Source organism: Tachysurus fulvidraco, chromosome 3 (assembly GCF_022655615.1).
Source record: "Tachysurus fulvidraco isolate hzauxx_2018 chromosome 3, HZAU_PFXX_2.0, whole genome shotgun sequence".
NCBI lineage: Eukaryota > Metazoa > Chordata > Actinopteri > Siluriformes > Bagridae > Tachysurus > Tachysurus fulvidraco.
The window spans coordinates 29,361,204-29,376,910 of record NC_062520.1 but is presented as its reverse complement, the minus strand read 5'-3'; the positions used below and the strand labels follow the sequence as shown (position 1 = coordinate 29,376,910).

The window sequence follows — 15,707 nt, the reverse complement described above, 5'->3', positions numbered from 1 at the left end:
ACAAAACGCGGTTGTAGCTGCCTCTCTACATTACTACGATAGAAAAGAGGTGTTATTTGTGTAGTAACAGCGTTTAGCTCAGGAGTTATTGACTCGGGAAACTCCAACCTGTGAATATGTGGCCAACTTCCTGCTCCTTCAGTTCTCTCCAGCGCTGGAAAGCTGATCCTATATTAACACGTCCTACTTCTTGCCTTATCGTAAGTCTTTCTTCTCTTTCTTTCTTTGTTTTTATCCTCCATGTCGATGTTAAAGCCGCTTTCTGCTAACGTCACACATGCGCACTGGACACTCTCTCCGCCCATATTGATAAGACACGCCCCTTTCTGCTCATTGGCTACACGTTTGTTTTGATTTTTGTTTTGTTTGTCGTCCCGACTCAGTTTTCTAAAGCATTTCTCAAAAAAAGGAGACCCTACCTTTAAGATGGTGTCGGGGCAAAAATTAAGGGCAAGTCCACAAGGGTGCGTTAAAAACAGCGCCACAAAATGGCTTCGCTTTGAGACGCACCCACGGGGGCTGCGCATGCGCAGTTGAGTTCCTTTTTTCCCAGGCCAGAGCCTGAGCGCGTCTGTGTGTCTGTTAATCCAGCGGGATTGTAGCGACTGTTGCGCACAAGAAACACATGATCCGATTACTATCAGACTCTTCCTCACCTGCAAGGACACGTAGATAAACAACAGGCGCGGAAAAGACGCTCCTTTCACGAAACCGAGTGTAATTCGTGCTGTATTTTTCTTTTTGTGCGCGTGAAGATGAGGCTCCCGGACTGCAGAAAGCGATGCGGGATGGACGGAGAGGATGGAGAAAAGGAGCTGGCTCTCCCTTTCAAAAACCCTTTTGTACACGAGTTAAGGTTTACACCGCTTCAGAAACTTAAGGTGAGCCTTTCGAGCTGTTTGTTCAGCTGCTTTAGCGATGCATTTTCATGCAAAAGACGTTGCAATAAAGCCGCTGCTTCATCATCCCCATAACAGCTTGCAGTGTGCACGTGCACCAAGCAACATCTCTCTGTCGTTCTTTCCTTTTTTTTTGTTTTTTAAAAATATATATAAATCCCATGTTTTCAACAAACGTTTAGGAAAATAGTGTTTTACTATTTAACTATGCGTTACTGTATGCTCGCATCAACATATGCATTGCCCTTGGTTTGCAATTTGCAGTTTTCTTCCAGGCGTTTACTTCACGAGGCACAAAAACATTCAGATTTTTTTTTTTAGATTAAATAACGTTTACAACCAAGTTGGGAAAAAAATCCTTCCAGGATTTGAGTTTAAACAAGTACCTGAGTGCAACAGGCATCAATAAACATTTGTTGTTCTTTTAAAACTTCTTCCTTAATGTGTGTATGCGTTTGCATAAACGTCGTCTGTTGTTTATGGCCGATAGAATTAATTGATAGAATTATCACACCACGAATGAATATTGTAGGTGCATTTTAAACACAACAGGCTTTTATTTTTTATTGCATTCTCAGTGCTTTAGACTCTATAATAACGTCCACTTTGTAGCTAACGGTGAGCTAAATAAAGTTAGCTGGTGCTCACGAGCGCTTCGTTTTAATCTCATTTCACAGCATATTTGATTTTTTTTTTTTGCGTTTTTACAATATTTGGTGTCGTTGTAAAAAAATGTTTAACTCGTTATATATTGCGTGTTTTCTTTCCCCGTAGCTTTTTTAAATTCATGATTAAAAGGTTTGACTCTGGGCCTTTAGCATCGCCTCAGCTTAGCTTCCTGCTTTGTTTGCTAACGTTTGACTCTCTGTAAGCTCTCTGAAAGGATCTAAAAGATAAATAAACTCTGACTTTTTTCCCCAGAACAGAAACCTAAAGAAAGGGGAAATGGAGTTGTAGTCGTTCTTTGTTCTGTTTTGACGGCTTTTCTCTGGTTGTGCTTGTGGAGATGATGTTAGCTTTATGTAAATAACTAGCATGTGTGTGGATGTTAGTCTTCACACTGTACTAGAGACAGTGGATGTACTAGAAAGTACTGGTACATTGTACTAGAAAGACTCCTGTGGATGGAGAAAGGGATAGATAGTAAATGGATGGAGGTGGATCATGGCTTTGAAGATGAGACCTGAAGATGGAGAGACTAGAGTTCTGAGGAAAGAAATGGGTTGGTTTGGTGCTTCAAGGATGGAGGGATGGGTAGATTTGGTGAGATGGATGGATAGATTTTAGGGTGTAAAATGGAAAGTAGAGCTGGGGGATGAAAGGAGAGATGTTTGGATGGATAGATTTGTGGTCGGGTAAAGAGATGATGGAGAGATGGTTTTGTGGTTGGATGGATGAATAGATTTATGGCTGGATCTATGGGTAGGAAGGATGGATGACGTTGCTTTGAGGATGGTTAGTGTGACGGATTTAATCTTTTCTTCACTCCTTTTATTTCAGCCTTTTATTCTCACCATCGTTCGTGCCGTGGAAAACCATGTTACATGTGGTGACGCGTTGAAGCGTGATATTACGCAACACTGCTTTTCTTTCCTGTCTGACACGTTACTGCAATACAAAAGCAAAGACAAAGTGAGGGATCAGCTTCGTAGGCATTTTTTATGTTTCTGACGTGGGAAAGAAAAGAAAAAAATGAAGATTTCTAATGCTTCAGACAGGAGCCTGCATGTGTAAACACGTGTCGATGGTGCTCACGTCTCTAACCTCACGTGTCACTGTTGATACTTTGTAATATATACTTTTGGTAACGAGAAAAACAAGCCATTTTGTTAGGCGCGGTAATGGGTCAAGTTTTTTTCCGTTTAGTGTCACTTGAGTCCGCGGCATGAGGCATTACTTAACACGTGAAACGTGAGAATCACAATGAGCGAGTGAGCGAGGAGTTGTTTCTCGATGTGTTACAGTATTGATATGAGCTTAAAGCCAAACCCGCCTCTGGGTTTCGGAGATGTCAATTAGCTCGAAGGATCTATCAAGAGGTTAGCTGCGTTATCTCTGTGATGAATGTTGACTCAAGATAACGGCGTCACTTTAGCGGTACTGTAGTGATAAGAGTGTTTGTGTTTAGATCAGCTCAGCGCTCATGTCAAACTCACTTATGGCTAGTTCATGTTCAGTAATATGAAATTACAAAAAAAAAATCCTTTCTTTTATTCTTTTTGTTTTTTTCTGGTGACTCGTTTGTGTGTCTGTTCGGGTTTCTGGGGACAATTTGGAGGTTGATTTGCCACGACCTGGATAGAACTTTGGAAAATCCCAAATATACCTCATGTCAACAGATCGATTAGAAAAAGAAAAAAATATATTTGTATACACGTGTGTGTGTGTGTGTGTGTGTGTGTGTGTATATATATATATATATATATATATATATATATATATATATATATATATATATATATATATATATATATATAGAGTAAATTAAGTATGATCATCTCAGATATGGTTCATATTTCCTGGAACTGTTCCTCACACACAGAGTAGCTTAAATAAATGCTTGTAGCTTAAATAAATGCTTGTAAAAGGGGGCGTGGCCTTCTACACGTTTTACATGTTTTACTTTTACCTATAATGTGACAAGCTTTTCTCACATTGAGTAAATTGAGTACACAACTGGGTAAGAGTACTGCTGTAATTTAATGTGATAATGTGTGTTTGTGTGTAGCTGGGTGTGATGACTCTGACCCTGTTCCCCGTGCGCCTCTTCTTCGCCGCATTCATGATGTTGTTGGCGTGGCCCTTCGCCTTCATCGCCACCGTAGGACGTAGTGAGAGCAGCGTCGAGCCTCAGTGCTTCTGGAGGAGGTGAGCGCGCACACACACACACACACACACACACACACACACCTGTACGATGATGTCGTATCTTAAACTTCACTGATAATGACCTCATAACTCCCCAAAACACAGTGGACGATTCTCAGCCGCCGTTCTCGCTAGTTTTCTCTGTTCTTTATTTACTTTTCACTTCTATCTCTAACTGCTTTGTTGTTGTTTTTTTCCTCATTTTTTTTTCACATTGATATCCATTGCTTTGATTGTGCAATGTATGTTTTTTATTCTTTCACTTTCTAGCTCTCTATTTACCATCTCTGTTCATTTTCCTTCTCTTGTTCTGTTGCTTATTGGTTTTTTTTGTTTCTTCACCTGGAGACTGAGTAAGGGAAGTGAATGAAAGTGTACAACCAGAGTAATTTGCATAAACGAGGTTAAAATTGTAGCCTGGAGCTGGACCTCAGAGCGCGCGGGCACACACACACACACGCACACTTTCTCCGTTTGTTTGAAGAGTCGTTCAGCAGTGCTTGCGGTTCATTGGTTAAGATGTAGAGTTGCTGAACTTGCACTGAATTTGCATTTCTCTCTCTCTCTCTCTCTCTCTCTCTCTCTCTCTCTCTCTCTCTCTCTCTCTCTCTCACGCACACACATAACAGCAAGTCCCTTGTGTGCATCTAAAACCAGATCTTCTCCATCCATGTTGTCTACAGGCAAGTCACATGACACACACACACTGATAGTTTTTGTCCTTCTCTGTCTCTCCTCAGGGTGGTGGATGTCGTCCTGCGCCGCCTCATGCGGGCCATGTGGTTTGCAGGTGGCTTCCACTGGATTAGGGTCAAAGGTCAGCGTGCGCTGCCTGCCCAGGCGCCCATCATCACCCTCGCGCCACACTCGTCTTACTTTGATGCCATGCCTGTTACTATGACGATGGCCTCCATAGTCATGAAGGCTGAGAGCAAGGACATCCCACTGTGGGGGAGTGAGTACACACACACGCACACCCCGGTTAGAGTTAGAAGTGTGTGAGACTCCTCACTTCTCTGTAAACCTGATGTCGATATGGTGGTGATGTTGTGATGTCGTTAAATGCTCCGTCCAATCCCATTTGATTAGCAAATTAGAGGATAAAGGAGCGTACGGCGGTAAGGTTCAGCCGCCAAGGAGGCGAATGTTACTGACGCCCAGGCGGTTGGCATGGTTACATTTTCAGCAGTTTCAGTGGCTGTTATAAATAAATCAGTGAGAAATGTTCTAATTTGCATAATTCATGTTTATTCATAAAGGCACATTTTAGTGGACTTGATGGTGGTTGTAAGTTCTTTTTAATTGCTTCCAAAGTAAGGTTTCCAGGCGTTTGTGTTTCTCTCACTCCCTTTTTTTTTGTCGTCTCGTTCAGCTCTGATTAAATATATCCGGCCCGTGTTCGTGTCGAGGTCGGATCAGGACTCGCGCCGGAAAACCGTAGAGGAGATCAAACGCAGGGCTCATTCCCAAGGGGTGTGGCCTCAGGTAGAGTGACTGTTCTCTGACTCCACCCACTTAAAGAATGAACCGTTTGTGTGAATGACGCATGTGCTGAAATAAAAGTAAATAAGGAAAAAAAAAAGGATATTTTAGTGTTCAATCCTCACAGACGCTTCTTTCACAGATCATGATCTTTCCTGAGGGGACGTGCACCAACAGGTCCTGTCTGATCACGTTTAAACCAGGTGTGTGTGTGTGCGCGTGTGTGTGTGCGCGTGTGTGTGTGCGCGTGTGTGTGTGTGTGCGCGTGTGTGTGTGTGCGCGCGTGTGTGTGTGTGCGCGCGTGTGTGTGTGTGCGCGCGTGTGTGTGTGTGCGCGCGTGTGTGTGTGTGCGCGCGTGTGTGTGTGCGCGCGTGTGTGTGTGTGCGCGCGTGTGTGTGTGTGCGCGCGTGTGTGTGTGTGCGCGCGTGTGTGTGTGTGCGCGCGTGTGTGTGTGTGCGCGCGTGTGTGTGTGTGCGCGCGTGTGTGTGTGCGCGCGTGTGTGTGTGCGCGCGTGTGTGTGTGCGCGCGTGTGTGCGCGCGCGCGTGTGCGCGCGCGTGTGTGCGCGCGCGCGCGCGCGTGTGCATGTCAGCTCGTGTACAACACGTACACTAAGCACTTCCTTCCTCTTTTAACTGTTGGTTCACAAATTGACTTTCAAAACGAGCCACAGACAGTGAGGCACTAAACAGACACTAGTTGTATAATATTTGGTGTGTAATATAACTGTGGTGTGTGTGTGTGTGTGTGTGTGTGTGTGTGTGTGGTAACATTTGTCATTTTTCCTTCTTTTTTTCTTCTTTTTTCTCTTCCTCAGGTGCTTTTATTCCAGCTGTGCCTGTACAGCCGGCTGTCATACGCTACCCCAATCAGCTGGTAAAATTAAGACATATTATTTATTTATTTATTTATTTATTTATTTATTTTAAAACTGTTGCTTATGCTGAGGATTTTGTGTGTTAGGTTTAGGGGTCCAAGCACCGAGATTTATAAAAACAAGATTTATATATATATAATATACACTAATCAGTAGTTGATTAGATTGTTTATATTTTGCACAACACACACAGTTTTCCTGAACTTTACAGACATTGTATGTTTCCTCTCCAATTAATACACACACACACACCCACACTGTTGATTGACGGATTAATGTTCGTTTCTCTCTTCAGGACACGATCACTTGGACATGGCAAGGTCCCGGAGCGTGAGTACTGACTTTTTTTTTTTTAACGTATAAGCCTTGCGTATTTTACTGCTTAATGTTTAACCGGTGCATATTTTCTAGATTTTATTTGATAGGGTTTTATAGATTTGTTTCGGGGCTCGTTGGAGACGTTCTGAAACTGAGCTGAGATTTTTAGACGCTGAACACTAATCGTCCTGCTACGATTATTTTATTCTTTATCAGGTTTAAGATCCTGTGGCTCACCCTGTGTCAACTCCATAATGAACTTGAGATTGAGGTGCACGCACGCACACACACACGCGCACACACTGTTTGGTTTGTCTGTTGTGTGTGAGCATGCTGAGCATGTTGTGTTGTTTCAGTTCCTCCCAGTCTACATCCCCAGTGAGGACGAGACGAAGAACCCACAGCTGTTTGCTCAGAATGTGCGCCGCATCATGGCCAAGTAAGTGTGTGTGTGTGTGTGTGTGTGTGTGTGTGTGTGTGTGTGTGTGTGTGTGTGTATACACTCAGGACTTTATATATTTTTAATGTCTACTGTAAAAGGAAGTGTGTCTGACATTTATTTTGCCTTCATATTATATTAGAATTTATTAGCAACACAGTTTATACAGTATTATTTCTTTTACTTCATATATACCGTAAGTAAAGGTGTTTGTGTGTGTGTGTGTGTGTGTGTGTGTGTGTGTGTGTAGGGCACTGCAGATCCCTGTGACTGATTACTCATTTGAGGATTGTCAGTTGGCCATGGCAGAGGGACAGCTCAGACTACCGGTGGACACGAGTCTGCTGGAGTTTGCTCGTCTCGTCAGGAGACTAGGGTGAGTAACACACACACTCAGACACTGCGAGTCCCTATTAATCAGCTGTTGCTATAGAAACAATAACATCAGAACGAGAACAGTGATATAAACCTGTGATTTGATGCAGCTAATCTCGTGTGTTTTCATGTTTTTTTATTTATTTAGCATTTTGGTACGTAGTCTTTGAAACTGTGTGTGTGTGCGCGCACTTATGCAGGCTGAAGCGGGAGATCAGTGAGATTGAGGGTTACAGTCGGAAGGCACGGGAGCTGAAGGGAGTAAAACAGAACACAGAGCAGTTCTCTCACTTCCTGGATCAGCCGCTGTCCGAGGTGCTGAGGGACATGTTCGCCCTGTTCGACGAGGTGGGAACTTCATTATTCACCTTTTCACCTGCACCTAGTCAAGAGTATTCGGTTATAGTCTTCATCTGAAGTCTCTGGACGATCAGAAACCTGCTTCAGAATTGTTTGAGACAAAATGCTGTTAAGAGCTTTAGCATGTCAGTAGGCAGTAGTGGTGCAGAGAGACACGTTCGGGTTTAGCTTCCTGCAGTTTAAGCCTAAACCGAATGAAGGAGGAACTGAGCTGTGTGTCTGCTGTCTGTTTTCATCCTCATGGAAATTTTTTTTTGTAATGTTTTCCCAGCAATACGAGGGTCTGATGGACGTACGCGAGTTTGTCATTGCCTTCTCTGTAGTGTGCAGACCCACCAAAACACTGGAGACCATCAGGCTCGCCTTCACGGTCCGTTGTGTGTCTCAGTGTGTATGCATGTGTGCTATCCTCAAGATATATTTGAAAGCAGGCCCCGTCTACTACAGACTGAATGCAGTGACTTCACACGTGATCAGTTTTTCTTTCTTTGCTCTCGTTCTCAGATGTTTGAGCAGACGCAGGATGGAGGAGTAACGGAGGAGGAGCTGGAGTGTATCTTGCACACGGTTCTGGGAGTGACGGAGCTCAGAGTGTCTCGGCTCTTCCGCGCCATCGACGTGGCAAACTGTGGAAAAGTGACGTTCGGTAAGAAAAGAGGAAGCGTCGTGGCTAAACTTTTCAGTGGGCCTGTATCAGTTCGGTGGTGTATCTCACCAAGTGGGTGTGGCTAATATGGCCTGTTTGGGCAGAGTTGTGCTGGTTTCTCTGGCTAGAAGTCTGATGAATTAACATTCAGATGGATAGTAGCATTGTTGGGCCTTCAGTGCCCCTCCCCCCACTCCTCAGTACAGAGCTTGCTAGCATAACTGAATCCCGCGATTGACTTGCAACACTTAAAACACATAAAGCACAAACACTTTAAAGGTTATTTTAGACAATACAGAAATTCAGCATTTAACGTTTTTTTTTTTTCATTGAACTTCACGACAGAGTCGTTCAAGGATTTCGCCGAGCAGCAGCCGGATTTCGCCGAGGAGTTTCTGTACGCCGAAAACACAGGCTTCTTCAGCAGCTTCCTGTCTTCCGGCATCGCCTCCAACGGCTTCTGCGCCGACTTCTCCCCCAGCGAGCGACAGAAGAAGGTCAAATGAAGAACGGCGGGTCGTCGGAAAAGAGCCAGTGCGTGAAAACAAAGTTTACTCATGACACTTGTATTCTTCTCCTGCTCATTTTTTTTCTTGCTTCCTTTTTTTCCCCCCCAACCCTCAAAAAAAAATTCCTTCCATTTTCACTTCTCCAAATCTTTTCCGATGGAATGATTCTGATTCGTTGCCTCCGACAACCAGTGAGAAGGAGGAGGCTGGATTTACAAGTTCTCTTAAGAATTAAAAATTGTTTAACTTTTAGAAAGAGCCATGAAGAGGGAAATATGAAAAGTCAAATATTTTTCGAAATGATTTTTTAGTCAGTAGTTGGCTTTAGGCACATAATTTTTTTTAAATATATATATATAGTAAACTAAAATGTTTTTGATGCTAATGAACTTTTGTAGCTAGAATGTTTCAGCTACAAATCAAAATCCTTTCTGCCTTGAGAACGACTTTGGGTTTTTGTTTGTTTATTCAAAACGTTTCCATAAGCTCCGGGTTTTTTTTATTTTATTTTTTTTGGGGGGGGGGAGCCAAACGGTCTACTTGAAATCCGAGCGCTTGTTTAGTTTTCACCATTGAAATGTCGGAGCTGAGAATAGAACAAAAAAAAAATCTAGATAGAAAAGGCCAATGACTCGTTTTTTTTTTGTTTTTTTTTTTTTTTAAATATATATATAAATATATAAACAAACTGTAGATGCCTTTCTTTAGTGTGCATGGGTTTGTTGCTTGCTATCACAGTATTGTTACAGATTTTTTTTTTTCACTCACTCTCGGGTCCAAAAGCGCCAGTGATTAAAATCTGATGATCAGATTCTGAGGTGCGGAACGATCCGACTGGTCTGATCTCAGCTTAGCCTGTCTGATTTTTAATACATTCCATTTGTTTAAGCTCAGGGTTTTGGTTCACTTTTTGGGCGTGTCTTTTTCCAATGTCGCCAAACGGCGATTTATTCGTTTTTTGTTTTTTTTTATAGTTCCGTATCTCAATAATGTCTAACGTAATCATAACGTTCTTCAAGACACACGCCTTCTCTTCGTCGATGTTTCCATAGTTAAAAAGATGTTAACCAACAAATAATAAAAACTTATCTAGCGAATTGATTGTTTTTTTATTGTAAGTGAAACTGACGACCAAGCTGTAGTGGATGATTTAACTGATGCTAACCGGCTAGCAAGATTCATGCATGCTAGCAAGTTTAAAATGACTCAGCATTTGTTTTGCTGCGCGAAACTACAACCGACAATCAGCAAAAACACAAATTTTGAGCCGTTGTGAAAATCAGATATTTCTTTAAGGTAGACCCAAATACAATCCTGCTCACTATTATTGGCACCCCTTTATGTTTTGCATAACTGAGTGAATGTCTTCAGAAATAAATGGAAATGTACCAAATTTATAGCAGTGGGATCTTTTAATTGGAGGTCCAAAGTAATTTAACAAAGACAATTGTTATTTCAACATAGATATTGTAATTCCAAAGGAAAAAAATAAAACAGAAAACCAGCATGTGCACTAATATTGGCACCCCTCCTTAATATTTGGTTGCACACCCCTTGGCAGCGATGGCAGCCTCCAAATGTTTCTTATATCTATCTATCTATCTATCTATCTAAGCTTCTTGCAATTCTCGGGTGGTATTTTCTCCCACACTTTCTTTGCAATATGCTCAAGCTCTTGAACATTTGCAGGGTTCCTTTCTCCAATGGCAAATTTCAGCTTCCCCAAAGATTTTCAATTGGATTGAGACCAGGACTCATTGCTGGCCATTTTAAAACACACTCTTTTTTTTCCCTTTCAACCATTCCTGCATGCTTTTGGAGCTGTGCTTTGGGTCTTTATCCTGCTGTAGGACCCATGATCTTCACCTCAATCCCAGTTTCCTTGCACTGGGCAAGACATTTCGCTCTAGAATTGCTTGATAATCTTCTGATCTCATGATGCCTGTGATACGGTCAAAGCCTTAGGTAGCAGATGCAGCAAAGCAGCCCCACAGCATCATGGAACCTCCACCATGCTTGACTGTTGGTATGGTGTTCTTTTCCTTAAAGGCTTTATTGTGCCGTCTGTAAACGTACGGTTTGTGTGCATTACCAAAAAGCCCCACTTTTGTTTTGTCTGTCTATAAAACATTGTCCCAGGTTTGTCCAGGTTCTCTTTCGCGAAGATCAATCGTTCCTTTTTGTCTTTTCTTCAGCAATGGGGTCTTCCTTGGCCTCCACCCATAAAGCCCCGCTTTGTTTAGTGTGTGGCGTATGGTACTTGTTGATACAGTTACACCAGACTGCTCCAGGTTGGTCTTCAGATCTTCAGATGTTTGACGTGGTGTTTTTTTCCACCATTCGCCCCAACTTCTGTCATCAATTTTTCTCTTCCCCCTCATGTACAAGGAGGTTCTTGACCGTTCCATGCCTGGAAAACTGCTTAATAACATTACGCACCGTTGAAACAGGGATACCAAGGTCTTTGGAGATGGCCTTATACCCTTTGGAGGTCTTGTGCTTGCAAATAATAGCGTTTCTGGTGTCCTCAGACAGCTCCTTTGTCTTTACCATTGTCACACATGACGAGGGAATAACAGGTGGCTTTTTAAAACACCAAAATGATCATTCATTGGCTAATTCATGTCACATGGCTGGAGGCAATTCATCACAGTTGATCCTCATTTGTGATTTGCACCGGCTGAGCCAAATTGGGTTTCCATACTGATTTGCAGCAAAGGGTGCCAATACCATTGACACAGCAAGCATTATGTTTTTCTAGGTTTTCCTCATAATGTTCATCTTTTTAAATGTTCTTTATCGTTTGCTGTTTTGTATCGAACACAAGCTATCTGTAGTAATATGTTGTTTCACTTGATAAATTTCCTTCAGTCGACATTCCACAATATGTACATAAACGTCATGGGTGCCAATAATTGTGAGCAGGACTGTATTGGATAAACCATGACACAAATATAAAACACTGATAAACTATTGTGATGGAAAACACTGGTATATGTCTTCCGGTTGGGGTGGGAAGGGGTGTGGAAGATGTGAGAACATTTTGTCGTTGACACACATTTTGTCGTTGACACACATTTTGTCGTTGACACACATTTTGACACATTTTGTCGTTGCAATATCGAAGTTCAAACTTTGTGTTAAAATTAGACACCAAAAAACTTCTCATCCATTTTTTTTTTTTTTGGACAGCAGCTTAAACCCACAAACGTTTGTAATCTGTGATCTGGAACAGACTGCGCTGAAGCTAATGCTGAAGTCTCAGCGCTAGCTTCGCCTTAATCGCGGTTTATCCTCGACGTGGAAATCGACTCACGAATTCGTCAAAACGTTTTATCAAAACAAAACACTAACCGTAGAACGAAGCAATAATAAGCTTCAAAACAATCGTGAATTTTTTTTTTATAGAGATTTTTGTTCAGTCGTCGTTTTCGTACACAACTTCTACATCTTTGCTCTTTTTTTTTTTTTTTTTTTTTTTTTAAACAAATCAGGAAGTGATGAACAAAATGAATTTTAAACGATTGAAAATTCCATAACAAATTTGAATTCCAGTGCAATTTTTTAAAATTTTGTTTTTGTTTTTGTTTTTTCTGGACCAGGATTTTTTTTTTCCCATCACCAATTTTTGTTTTGGGTTTTATTCCTCCTTGGCTTACAGGGAAAAGCTGATCATCTCACAATGTGAAATGAAACTGGGAAATTTAGAATTTGTGTTCCTGTTGATAGAATTAAATTTTTTTTTAATTTAATTTTCTTTTTTTTATTATTATTATTTCTCAAAACACCTGTTTTCACTGTCGCTGTTTTTTTTTTTTTTTTTTTTTTTTATAATTTCTTGAAGGGAACATATTACAAATCTGTACTGTGAGGTGTTTTATTTAAATGTTTAAAACATTTTAATCATCCTTTACATGTGTTTTTATTTTGCTGTTGAAACAAAATGGTTAAAGCCACTGAGCTCTTTTTTTACACACCACCTGAAAGTACAATATATTTATTTTATTTTTTTTTGGACCATGTTACGACTTTTTGTAACATTTTAAAGAGACTCGGTATGATTTGATATGAATTTGCCATTTGCGTATGAATTTAAGGATCTGTTCTGATCTTCGACTGTACGATGATGTACTGCCATGTTCATCTCCATCATTTTATAGACTGGTTTTATTTCAGGTCGTTATTCGGGAGGATTTAAAGACCGCAGTCGGACCATTCCTTTCTGGAAAAGACAGAATACCGAGTGCGACCGAAGGGATTCTTCATAAATATAATCACAGCTTCCGTTAATCGACGTAACACTCAATCAAAGTCTGTTTTTAATTCATTAGTTATTGTACAAAATTGTACACGTGAATAATAATACGAATTTGTTTTTGTAGTATTATTCATGCGATTATGAGCTTCATGGAAAAGTCCCAGCATGAGGATCTCCGTCTGTTTACTGTTTTTTTTTTTGTTTTTTTTTTTTGTTTTTCTCGTCACACCACGATATCGTCTGAACGATCATAAAGACCTTTATTAAACCCGGCTGTTTATTCCTCCTGCTATGGAGATGTGTGATCTGATTTGGTGCGCTGATGGAGATCATGCTGGATTTATCAAGAATGCAGACAATGATGATTTTTTTATTATTATTATTGCTATACGATTGTGCTAATCGATCTTTTTCTTCGAAGCGGCTCAATCACACAGACCTGAGTCTCTTTGCCCTCAGTAAGAAAGTGAATGTACAGACAGTCTGTCACGCCGCTCCGTCCTCGACGTGTTTATCGATGAACGTATGACAGGACGGAAACGTGACGCTCGTCGTCCCTCTGTGCACTTTAAACTCTTTTTTTTTTAAACTTCTTGTTTCTTTTTTTTTGTTGTTGTTGTTCTCTTCATTCTTCCGACTGGAAAGAAGTATGTGATGGTGTGATGACAGTTGTCAGTGTGAAGACAGTGGAAATCCTCTCCCCTCCCCTGCTGTACATTTATTCTGTACTGTGTTTTAATTATAGAGCTGGGAGCCAACAGGAAGCTGAACCACAGCTGACTTCACATGTTTGAACTTTTTTTTTTGTTGTTGTCCCTGAAAAGCTCACTTTATAAACACAGGACCAAAAATCTGAAAGTTTTAAGACGTAACGTCATTCCGCCGCCTCAGTGCCGTCACCTGTGTGACGAATAATACGACGTTATTCCATTTGACGTTAATATCTTTCGTTAAATCGGCCGATCTGACAAAATCTTGATGGCCATCGGGTGAAGTTGGTCTTATTCGATCGTCTCATTTTGCCCGCAGACGATCGAAAACAAACCAAACTATAAAGTAGTACGAAATAAAGAGAAGTCTTCGCAGGTTTGTGTTTCTGCAGATTAGGTGACGGTGTAGAAAGTCAGATTGTGTCGGGTGTTCTGCGAATCTGTGAGACATATATAGTCGTATAGTTTCAAGGAAAGCTTTAAGATGTCTCTAAATCGTCTTCACTGTCAGTTTTGTCACCTGACTGCTGAACCGATTAGCGCCATAAAAGGCAAACAAAATCCATGTGCGGTGATTAGGGGACCAGAGAGCCACTGCTTTTTGTTTTTGTGTGTCCTTTTTTATATATATATATATATATATATATGCACCATTTTGAGCTCCTCACAGTTCTGAGTGGTTTCCATCCGATCACATCCATTCCTGTGAGCTGAAGATGAGGGACACACTCCGTCTCTCTGATGGCTCCTGTAGTTTTGTTTTGTTTTGTTGTTTTTTTGTTTTGTTTTTTTTTAATGAAATGTTTCCATGTGTCCTGTTTTTGACTGCCATGTAATGACTTAATGACTTATCATTCCAAACCTTAAATAAAAAAAAAAAGTTTATGAAGCTATGATGGATGTCTGTGGGTTTTTTTTTAAAGGTGTGTTTGTGTGTGATGCCTGTTGGTGTGTTCTTGTAGTTCTGTCTTTAAACGGTCTTCTAGTGTGTTGTATGTATTTCAGAAATGTTTTTTTTTTCATTTCATATACACTGCTCAAAAAAATAAAGGGAACACTTAAACAACACAATGGAACTCCAAGTCAATCAAACTTCCCACTTAGGAAGCAACACTGACTGACAATCGATTGTTGTGCAAATGGAATAGACAACAGGTGGACATTATAGGCAATTAGCAAGACACCCCCAATAAAGGAGTGGTTCTGCAGGTGGTGACCACAGACCTCTTCTCAGTTCCTATGCTTTCTAGCTGAAGTTTTGGTCACTTTTGAATGTGGGTGGTGCTTTCGGCTCGGGTAGTGCAGCTCATCCAGGATGGCACATCAATGCGAGCTGTGGCAAGAAGGTTTGCTGTGTCTGTCAGCGTAGTGTACAGAGCATGGAGGCGCTATAGGAGACAGGCCAGTACATCAGGAGGCTGCAGGAGGGCTACCTCCGCCTTTGTGCAAGGAGGAACAGGAGGAGCACTGCCAGAGCCCATCTTCACAGATAAAAGCAGGTTGACACTGAGCACATGTGACAGACGTGGAAGAGACTGGAGACATTGTGGAGAATGTTCTGCTGCCTGCAACATCCTCCAGCATGACCGGTTTGGCAGTGGATCAGTAATGGTGTGGGGTGGCATTTCTTTGGAGGGCCGCACAGCCCTCCATGTGCTCGCCAGAGGTAGCCTGACTGCCATTAAGTACCGAGATGAGATCCTCAGACCCCTTGTGAGACCATATGCTTTTGGCCCTGGGTTCCTCCTAATGCAAGACAATGCTAGACCTCATGTGGCTGAAGTGTGTCAGCAGTTTCTGCAAGATGAAGGCATTGATGCTATGGACTGGCCCGCCTATTCCCCAGACCTGAATCCAATTGAGCACATCTGGGGCATCATGTCTCGCTCCATCCACCATTGCCCACAGACTGCTCACAGACTGTCCACGAGTTGGCGGATGCTTTAGTCCAGATCTGGGAGGAGATCC

The 15,707-nt window shown here is 41.6% G+C and overlaps 1 protein-coding gene across 2 annotated transcripts; it reads left to right on the top strand.

Annotated features, from left to right (window-relative positions):
- The first annotated feature begins 561 nt into the window (after positions 1-561).
- Positions 562-14,632, top strand: LOC113648351 (lysophosphatidylcholine acyltransferase 1). Of its 2 annotated transcripts, XM_027155486.2 has the most exons (15): positions 562-881; positions 3,628-3,767; positions 4,508-4,722; positions 5,140-5,252; positions 5,392-5,452; positions 6,065-6,123; positions 6,420-6,454; positions 6,659-6,713; positions 6,799-6,881; positions 7,132-7,257; positions 7,457-7,604; positions 7,888-7,986; positions 8,121-8,262; positions 8,608-8,796; positions 12,948-14,632. In XM_027155486.2, the coding sequence occupies exons 1-14, from the start codon at positions 756-758 to the stop codon at positions 8,766-8,768; spliced, it is 1,563 nt and encodes a 520-aa protein (XP_027011287.2). In that variant the 5' UTR covers positions 562-755; the 3' UTR covers positions 8,769-8,796; positions 12,948-14,632. The 2 variants fall into 2 exon arrangements, with proteins under 2 accessions (XP_027011287.2, XP_047667506.1); XM_047811550.1 differs by having other exon boundaries at positions 8,608-14,632.
- Positions 14,633-15,707: the final 1,075 nt, after the last annotated feature.